Source organism: Lonchura striata, chromosome 1 (genome assembly GCF_050655825.1).
Source record: "Lonchura striata isolate lonStrDom1 chromosome 1, ASM5065582v1, whole genome shotgun sequence".
NCBI classification, from domain to species: Eukaryota; Metazoa; Chordata; class Aves; order Passeriformes; family Estrildidae; genus Lonchura; species Lonchura striata.
This window is the reverse complement of record NC_140703.1, coordinates 67046916-67056990: the sequence shown is the minus strand read 5'-3', so window position 1 is coordinate 67056990 and position 10075 is coordinate 67046916. Positions and strand designations below refer to the sequence as shown.

Here is a 10075-nt window from a genome sequence, read left to right as displayed (position 1 = left end):
GAGGCGGCCGGGAGAGCGGGCCGCCAGGGGGCGCCACATCCGGGGCGGAGACGGCACCGCCATGGCGGCAGCGTTCAAGTAAGTGCTGGGCCCGGCGGCCGCGGTCCCGCCGGGCCCGCCCCGCGGGTCCCGCCGCACCCGGCGTCCCCACCGCCCCGGCCGCGCGGGGACCCCCGTGGGCTTTATCCGGTCTCCGCCCCGGCCGCGCGGGGACCCCCGTGGACTTTATCCGGTCTCGGGCCCGGCCGCGCGGGGACCCCCGTGGGCTTTATCCGGTCTCGGGCCCGGCGCGTGCGGTCGGTGCCGCGGGGGCTGTGGAGCCCCGACGCTTGCGGGAAAAACTGAGCGAGCGGGGTTTGGCCAGCCGGGAAAAGACCCGGCAAAAAGCCCGAGCGGAGCTCGGTGAGGCCCGGAGCTGCCTGGTAGCAGAATTGCAGCCTGCGCCGAGGTGGATCCTTAGAGATCAGCGGGTCCAGCTCCTGGCCCGGTGCAGGATCCCCAGGAGTCACCGTGTGCCTGAGAGCGCTATCCAAGCGCTTCTCGGACTCCGGCAGTTTTGGTGCTGTGCCCTGGGGAAGTTCCAGGTCCAGTGCCCAGACACCCTCTAGGTGACAAATGTTTTCCTACTGTCCGACCTAAACCTGCCCTTACACAGCTGATAGAATTATAAGGAAATTAACACGGTAAGGAATTCAATGACTTCCCATTTATAACTATTCGTTCTGGAATAGTAAAATGGTTTGGGTCAGAGGGGATTTTCCCAGATCATCCGGTTCGAATCCCTCTGCCGTGGGCAGGGACACCTTTTGCTAGAGCCCCATCCAGCCTGGCCTTGAACACTTCCAGGCACGGGGCACCCACAGCTTCTCTGGGTAGTCTGTCCCAGCATCCTTGATTCTATTGTATGGCTTAAAAGCATCAAGCCAGGTTTAGCAAGTGCTGTTACCTGAACTGTAAAACAACAGACCTTGTGTTGGGCTTAAAATGCAGTGGTACAGGACCAACACGTGTGGAGCCAGCAGGAGCCCGTTCATGCTGGCCATTATGTTCGTGTTGCCTGTGTATCTTAGTTTGCATTTGGAAAACTTGCCTATTCCACTTTTTTTTCCACCCCTGTCCCAGAAGCACTGTTTTAACAAAACTGTGAATGCTTTGTTTAAATATTGGCAACATTTTTTTAAAAGCTTTTTTTTTTTCTTAATGATCCCCGCATAAAATACTAATGCACAAGTACTGTTACTAGTGTATGATTAGTAATAAGCATCAGTTATGTCTCATCTGAAGCACTGCATGAAGCATATTTTGTATTTTGTTAAAGATTCTAAGAAAAACTGAATAATTAAAAAAATCTATACAATTTTCTGCATCTGAATGCAGTCCTTGGACTTACAGATATTTCACACATTGTAGTAAAATTTTCATTTTTGCATTCCTTGAAAGGCAAAGTGTTTAATGACTCATTTGTCACTAAACACTTCTTTCGATTAGAGCCAATAGGATTACTGAAGTGAAAGCTAGCAGTTTTTGTTAAGTGTATGTGCAGGCAGTTTCCTTATATGGAATGAACAATTTGGGACTGAACTTAGGAAAACATATTTTTTTTTTAGATTATTTTAAAATTTCCTCATTGTTCTTTAACTGTATTGGTAAGTAGCTTTGTCAAGCATCTTGATTTCCAGATTTTTTTTTTCTGCGTCTTGCTTACTCAGGAGCTTACATTTGAAGTTCTCTTTCTATTTGTTCTAGAACTGTGGAACCATTGGAATATTACAGGAGGTTTTTGGTGAGTGAAACATGTATAAATTCCTTGTATAAATTCCTTGTAGTGAATTTTTTCTTGCTTGTTTCTGCTCTTCTAACTTGTCTGTATGGAAATCTAAAGCTATGGAAATGGAAACTGAAAAAACTAAACCCAAAAAAAAAACTGTCTGAGCAGGCAAAAAACATCTGTGCTCTTCAGAATGTGTTTTTCTTTCCATCTATGGTGTTGGTGCTTTTTCATCCTTGCTTCTTTTGGTCTTGAAAGGAGTTCAGTTTAATTTGACCAAGATGGTAATGCAGGTTTTTGCCTAGTACAAAATTATATCAAACCAGGTTTTTAGATGCTACAAAAATTAGTAACAGATACTATTACTGCTAACCATGCAGCAATAAATGTAACTGCAGAGGAAAACCACTTAGTTTTGTTACCTTAAATTAGTTCAGCTATTACTGAAGTTGTATTGACTTAGAAATGGATCCAGTGTTATTGCAAATTTTGGTTCTCATAATTGAGCCAAAAGTGTTTGCTTTTGAAAAGCTTGAAACTGTTGTGAGTGACAAGTCAGATCTAAAATAACGGAATATTGTTTCAGTTTCTAACATAAGGGTTATGTGCTGTACAGCTTCTGACTGATGGTGTTTGAATGCTGGATTTTCTAGTTTTCTTTAGTTCACTCTAATTTTAAGAGCTCCACTAAACAATGCAGGCAGGTAGAAACTTTCATTTTAAGTTTACCAGTGTGTGTTCATTCTTGGATAATGTTCTGAATCTAGCCTCCTGTAGTACCTACCCTTTAGACAATCAGTCTGTTGTTGTATTGTCTAAATAAATTTAAATTAATTTTAAAAATCAGGGGTTTTTTTTTGCAGGTGTACAACCACAAACTATGTATCAGTTGATGAAAAGCCAACTAAAGTATGACTGAGTTTTCCCTAGCATTTTTGAGAAGACAACTTCATTTTTTATGAAGTTCTGTAGCAAAAATATTATTGTGTTATTTGATAAAATATGCTTTCTAATTTGAAGTCTGTAATTTTTCTTTAGAAGGAGAACTGTCGGCCTGATGGAAGAGAGTTAGGTGAATTTCGGACAACCACTGTCAACATAGGCAAGTGCTTATGTGGAATAATCATAATGGGGGACATATTATTAAAATCAGGTTATAGTGGTGATCTTAATGACTTACTAATTGGTTTTCTTCGTTCTTGCATTTGTAAACCAGGAAGAGGAAGGATTTTTCTTTACAGTTTCAATAAGGATGAAAAAGAGTATGTGGTACAATAATATCCTTGAGCATTGTTTCCAGTCCTGTTCCTGGGCTAACGTGCACAGTGTAATTAGTCAATTCTGCACCTGTATGTGCAGCACAGTTTAGGTGCCCTCACAAGTTTGCAGGTGACACCAAACTGGGAGTGGCTGATATGCCAGAGGGTTGTGCTGCCATCCAGAGAGGCCTCAGCAGGCTGGAGAACCTCAACCATTCTGTGTGATTGACTGTTTAATACAGAGATTCTCACTCTGGATTCAAGACTTTGCTTAGGCTGTGTTTAGTATAAAACGATGGAAGGTAAACACTTAGTGAAGATTGGATGTTATTTGGCACCCTTTGAAGGGAAAATAGACTTTACTGAACAGTACTTTTTCTCTTCAGGTTCAATTACAACTGCAGATGGTTCTGCCCTGGTGAAGTTAGGAAATACCACAGTGATTTGCGGAGTAAAAGCGGTATGGTTGGTTTTTATCTTTATTTATCTGTTAGTTGTCTTCGTGTGTTTGTGTTTGGAATTAATTGCCCTTGGAGTTACAATAACATGCTGGTCAAATGCAATTACAGTATTTCACCTGAATTACTTCCAGACCTGAAAGTTAATGTATATTGTAATTGTATAATCCTACCTGTATAGTCTGAGAACATGTCTTTTTGTGATGCTCATCGTGTATGGGGAAAGATGTGTACAAAACTAAGTCCTTGTTATTTCTAGATAAAAGCTCTATAATTGAAAAGTTCCTGAACATGGATCAGTAAGTGCATTGGGAATGTGCTGGCTGGACTATTGAATGCCTTATAGCCTCAACTGCACCGCTGGCCTGCCATGACGTACAAGACAAATGGCTGCTCATCCCAGTATTGAGTTCTTCCATAGGAAATTTACAGACAAGGACTGATTAAAAATTACTTCTGTAAATCTCATTCTAATGATAACTGGGAAGAAAACAACCATTGTATATAGATCATCTGGAAAATATTTTGTACAAAATTCTTCATTTTTCTCTTTTCTATTTTTCCAGGAACTTGCTGCACCTGCAGCAGATTCTGCTAATAAGGGATATATTGGTAAGTGTAGTGTTTCAGTATGGATCTGAGGTTTTGTATTACTTCAGCTAAAAGGTTGTGGAAATTATGATTTCTTAAAAGAATTAATTTGGATCAAATTTTATTACAACCCTTCAAATTAATTTCAAAATTGACATCTAGGCATCTAGAATTCCCTTTGCTTTGCCTGTGAGTTTTCCTTATACAGCTACCTTTTTGCTGCTCTTTCCGGGCTGGGCGTGGAAGGAAACCTGCATCATTGTGTATATTAAGAGAGAGAAGATACTCTATAAAAGATAGTGGCATGCAAGATTGTGCAAAGGCATGTTAACTTCTGTTTCAAAGTCCCAGTAGGCAAAAAATGTAGCTGTTAAGAACAGTGAAATAAAAACTGTTTATTTCTCAGAGAACTGTATGTCCCAGTGGTACCTCCTCACTCCCATTTGGAGTTTCTTTGGAAATAAAATAATTTTGTGGAATTGAGAGCTTAGACAAAATCCCTTTTTTCTAAGGCATCTCCTAAGTATGTTGTTTTCAGTAAGCTTGACTATTCTTAGGTTCTTTTCATGAATGTTTATGCATGTTTTTGCTTCAAGTCTAAAGCCTTAGGTTTTAATGGTTGATGGAAAGCAGACAGCATACCAGTAAAGTCAGGCAGTGGGATGAAAATGCTGCTGTTTCTTGGTCTGCTGAAAAGTGCTAAGGAGTGTTTGTGGGTCATGATAGAGAAGGAATATAAACAGAGAGTGGTAGCTAGGAGTATGTGCTTGTCCATGTAATATATAGTTTTTGAGTACAGAGAGTACTACAAGTTCTTTAATACAAACTCATGCATAACTTTATTTTTGAGGGGAGAATTAGGAAGGCTTGATTGAAAAATTCTTAGTCCTGCCTTTCATTTGAAGTACATAAAATTGTATTAAGAGCATTCTTTTTTTATTATCCATTGCCTGCTTTCTTTAGTTTATGACTCATGATTCTTGCTACCTAGTTCCAAATGTCGAGCTGCCATCCCTCTGTGCAGAGAGGTTTCGCTCTGGACCACCTGGTGAAGAGGCTCAAGCAGCAAGCCAGTTCATTGCAGATGTGATTGAAAAGTAAGAACCATCTCAGTGCTGTTAAAATACAAGCAATTCTGCAAGAGTTTTCCATTGCCTTGCTTACTCTTATTTTATTTTAGTTCACAGATGATAGTGAAAGAAGATCTGTGTATTGCCAATGGCAAGGTAAGTTCTATCTTAGAATGAAAAGGGAGACGGTAACAAGATCACAGGACCTGTACACAAGTGCAGATACAGAAAGTATTTGAGGTTATAGCAGGTTTTAGTGTTGTTTTTGCTTTTCAGTTCTCATAGTTTGATTTACATCCTAAATGCAAAAATCAAATGATAGAAATAAGTATCTGTATTTAGTGTGGCCAGGATTTTCTTATATATTGCACCATTTACTTAGCTGATGGAATATCTCACATGTGCAAACCTTTTTTAATAGCTTGCGTGGGTGTTGTACTGTGATATCATATGTCTGGATTATGATGGAAACCTTCTGGATGCCAGTGTCTTTGCTTTGTTGGCAGCATTAAAAAACGGTAAGAGACATTCTGATTAGTGTTGCTTGGATAAATGCATTTGTTTTGAACCCTAATACGTGGGTAACTAATTCATGGGACCATTTGTGTCCTGTCATTTGAATGCAAATACAAGGTGGAAATGATGGTGGGATGGTATAGGTGTGTAACACCTGAAAAATAGGATCTGTTTTGTATACTTACTGCTTTCTTAAGAGGCTAACAGCTATTCTGTCACATGTTCTTTGGTGTCAGATACCCAAGTCTTTTAGCAGTGGCCATGAAAGAGTTTAACATCTGTATCAGGATATTATGTTGATAATGTGTTTTTTGTAAGCAGGATGAGCTATTGGAGGCTTTGCTTACACAAGTACATTGTCACAACATAACATTCCTTTCCTAGCTTAATGAATTACAGTGTGTAAAATGTGTGGCCTGACTGAAGGTGTGTGGCTTACAAATGCATGAAGGCAGCAGTTTAAAGGGCAAGGCCTTTCTTTTTAACTGAATTGCCAGCCTTGGAATTCTCCTAGCTACTTTGCTCTTGTCCTCCTTGTCACTAGCAATGTATTGGTTGTCACAACAAGAGTTAGCTGAAGGTCAGGTTGCACTGTTTCTACAGATATATAAAATTCATGACATGAGATTATAGTACTAATTTTTATTTGTGCAGTAGACTTGGGGAAAAAATACCTTTGGTTAAATATGACTAAAGTATTTTGTGTGGCATTTTGGAAGTAGAAAATATTTTTGTGTAAAGAGAAAAGCTTCTGTTACCCTGAGTACAAGAATGAAACGCTTTCTTGAACAGGTAGTTCTAAGATAAATACTTTCCTTGAATTCAAGATTTTTTTTTTTTTTAGTGTACCATTAATGTAGGAAGAACTATTCTGATTGATTTTCAGTGGATTAAGAGAACAGCTTAAATATTTCAGTAGTTGTCAACATCCCTAGGCCTGCTAAACCCAGCATGTTTAATATTAGACCATTGTAATTTTTTTATCTCTTCAGTGCAATTGCCGTTAGTTACGATAAATGAAGAAACTGGTTTATCAGAAGTTAATTTAAAACAGAAGAATCCTTTGATTATCAGAAAGCATCCAGTTGCCACATCATTTGCTATATTTGATGAGTAAGTTCCAAACTGTTTTGTACTTTATGCAAACAACAGTGTCTGTAAAACAAATGAAAGACAGAGGATGCCACCGGTGATGTTTCTGCAGTTCTGCCAGGGATGAGAGTGAAGCCTCAGGCAATGCTGCTCCACTCATCTTAAATTCACCGCCTCTCTTACTGAAGGGGCCTCTAGTTCTGTGAGTGCACAGAATGAAGTGCAGTCTGTACTCTGCAGCTTCTTTCTGTGGCTTAAAGCAGAAGTGGTTCCCAACCTAAAAGATAAGCTTAACACGGATGGGTACTGTTTTAGGTTTTAGATGTATCTTGGGATAAAAACATTACCGGTACAATTAATGTTTTAGAAGTCTGTGTAAGTAGCTGATAGAAAAGATGGTAGTTTTTGAACAGCTTATTCCAAAGATGCAGTCAACAAAGAAAGTAAGAAGTAACAGTCCAGTTAGAACAATAGAACCCTTGGATAACTGAAAACATAATTACCCAAGGTGAAGTGTAACTAGCATACTTAAATCATTGTTCGTGTAGGAAGAGACTCTGATTATGAGAATTCAAAGTAATCACATTTGATGACTTGACTCTTCATCTGAAATTGTCTACTGGTTCTTCCTTAGGTCAGGAATATTAAGAATGTGTTCTGCTGCTATTTATAAGAAATGCAGTCATTTCTGGTGACATCCATTTGCTTTAGAAAGTGACAGGATAGTGCTCACTGTGCTATTCAAGACTTAGGCCTGTTTGGAGCTCTTGGGGTATTATGGCACATTAATATGTATTCACAGAAATTATTAGTAGGGGCCTTTCATCCAAATAGGGTGGGGAGAGCAATGATCGCAAATGTTGACCAAGTGATTACTAAAATGCATCAGAGTACAATAAAGTACAATAAATTGTGCAGTAATGTACAATAAAGTACATTATTAGGTACTTTAGAATGCTTCTGTTAATTGCTTTAATACCATTTTTCTAGGTCTGAAGTTTGATGTACTCTGAGCGTTTGAGTAACATACTAGGCAGACAGCTGTCAGTAGGGTATTATTTACACACAAACCATACATACTTACACGTAGACCAAAAAGCTGCCTGGGGAAGAAGGCTTTCCATGAGTGTCTATTGGGCTTTGTTTCGTTCCCTGAAACCAACTGTTGCATCAAATTTTAGCTCCTAAAACTAAGTATTGAGGGGGTGTCTGCCTGTGTTGTGTGGTTTGCTGGGGGGTTTTTGTGGTATTTGTTTATTTTAAAAAAAACTCTGGTTAATAGCCCTTTCAATAAAATGCTTTACATGCTCTGGCTTCCAGAGGCATTTTTCTTCTGCATAAAAGGCCTCCTTGAATAAATGGAAGCGGTAGGTTGCTGCTTAGCACGGCCATGGCTGAGGAGCACTGGTGCAGTGGCACCAGCACTGGCTGCTCCTGTGGCAGCAACCTGTACATCAGCAACAGCCATGCATTGAACTGCTCATGTGACAGTATGACAGCCAGAATAAACTGTCTTAAGCAACCCAATGAACCTGGTTTTGAACTAGTCCCAGTCTGAGTGATGTTTGAGTTCACTGACAGCAAATGGAGAACTACTTTGGTGAACTTGCCAGTGGAAATCAGTTTTGCTTTAAGGTGTCTGGTACAAATTAGTGCAGCCTACATGTAAAACCAATGCCAGTCTTCAGAGTAACTACAAAATAATGACTGGAATCTTTCATATTGCATACTGCAGATGGAAATTTAGTGGCATTTTCCTGCAATACATCACTGTCACAAATTATAAAACTACTTATATGCTATTTTCCACAGTCACAAACACATGATTATGTGGAATCTCCCACATTTTTTGGCTTCTTTTTTTTTTTAATTGGTGCATTTTGGTAGGAAAACATATAAGCTTGAGACTAAATCCATCTACAAGTATTTTGTAAAACTACAGTAAAAACTGTATTTTGCAATAACATTAATGGAGCAATGTATACCAATATATCTGCATGCATTTCTTTCACAAGCACGCTACTCATTGTTGATCCAACTGCTGAAGAAGAAGATTTAGCAACTGGAACAGTAACCATTGTAACTGATGAAGAAGGCAGACTATGTTCTGTCCATAAACCAGGTACTTCTAAATTTACGACAAAGAAACCTATGGGAGATGATGGTACTAGGTAAAGCAAAGATTCTGTACCTGCTTTGCCTTGTAAGATACATGTGCTTTGTGGTAACAGAGTGTCTGCTTGAATAGTCATAAAATTACCTGGTCTTGAAATGAGTTTTAAGATGGTGGGTGGCATGCTAAAGTTCAAAAAGCAGTCACAGCAGAGGATTAATTCTGGGCATGTCTCCTGTTACAGCTCTTTGTTTCCATTATCTTTGCCTGAAGCTAGGGCTGGGAAAGCTGTATGCTCCCCAGTGAAAGGTGCTGGTAATGACAATTACTGTATTAATACTCCCATTTGGAAATCGCAGATAAATAACTGAAGTATAAGTAGAAAATCAAATTGTTCTCTTCAATGTTTAGGTGGAAGTCCTCTTACAGGAGCCAAGCTTCAAGACTGTATCACCAGAGCAATTACAAGACACAAAGAAGTAAAGAAACTGATAGACAAAGTAATAAAAAGTATAACACCCAAGTGAACAAAAAGAGCTCTTTTCAAAAATGGATTTGTAAAAATTGTATTTGTTACAGTGTTCACAAACCTTTTATACTAAATAAACAAATACCAATACTACATTTACAAAGTTCATTTTTTCTAAAATGTTTTTCACCCTTATTCTATGTACAATGTTGTTGAGTGGTAAAAAATACAAGATAAAACATTCTGTTAAAAAATTAAGTGACTAGAGAAAACCAGATCCTAGCCACTTTATAGATGATATTTCTAAGTTCTGTAAGGTTGGCTTCCAAAATCAGTTCACTTCTTTTAATGTAATGTCAAAAATTCATTTTCCCACCAGTAATATAAAACACTAATTTTATTTTAAGCCTTTTCTTTAACAATCTGGAAAAAACAATCCCCTTCAAATCAATTTTTTTGGGGGGGAGGCAAGTCTCATGATTTTGGAGGGGCTGGTGTGCCTCTTTTCCTTTTACTTTTTGAGTGGCTGCCTGAATGCTGTTGATGATGCAGGTGAGCTGCTTGTGCTGCTGCCGCTGCCATAACCATTTGATGCTGCAAGAATCGCAACTGCTGCCATGGAGGAGAAGGAGAAAAAGCTTGTTAGTGTTGACTATAAAGCTTTCACATCAGAAGAATAAAGGGAGGGGAAAGAAAGAAAAAATGAGGAAGCACCAGGTTGACAAAGGAACACACCATA

At 39.1% G+C, this 10075-nt stretch overlaps 2 protein-coding genes across 30 annotated transcripts in view; one reads left to right on the top strand and one right to left on the bottom strand.

The window, feature by feature from the left end:
- The first annotated feature begins 35 nt into the window (after positions 1-35).
- Positions 36-9491, top strand: EXOSC8 (exosome component 8). The gene is made up of 11 exons (XM_021541902.3): positions 36-78; positions 1747-1783; positions 2807-2870; positions 3414-3487; positions 4052-4097; positions 5068-5173; positions 5257-5302; positions 5568-5664; positions 6655-6775; positions 8770-8876; positions 9279-9491. Exons 1-11 carry the CDS (start codon positions 62-64, stop codon positions 9392-9394), a joined length of 831 nt encoding a protein of 276 aa, XP_021397577.1. The 5' UTR covers positions 36-61; the 3' UTR covers positions 9395-9491.
- SUPT20H (SPT20 homolog, SAGA complex component) overlaps positions 9418-10075 on the bottom strand; it is a 29717-nt gene continuing 29059 nt past the window's right edge. For 24 of the 29 annotated variants that reach the window (XM_085578762.1, XM_085578840.1, XM_085578838.1 and 21 more), the window contains one exon: positions 9418-9948. In XM_085578762.1, the coding sequence (XP_085434888.1) occupies positions 9811-9948 (138 nt within the window). In that variant the 3' untranslated portion in view covers positions 9418-9810. The remainder of the gene's footprint in view (positions 9949-10075) is intronic. The other 5 variants (XM_085578782.1, XM_085578844.1, XM_085578864.1 and 2 more) reach the window with 2 other exon arrangements.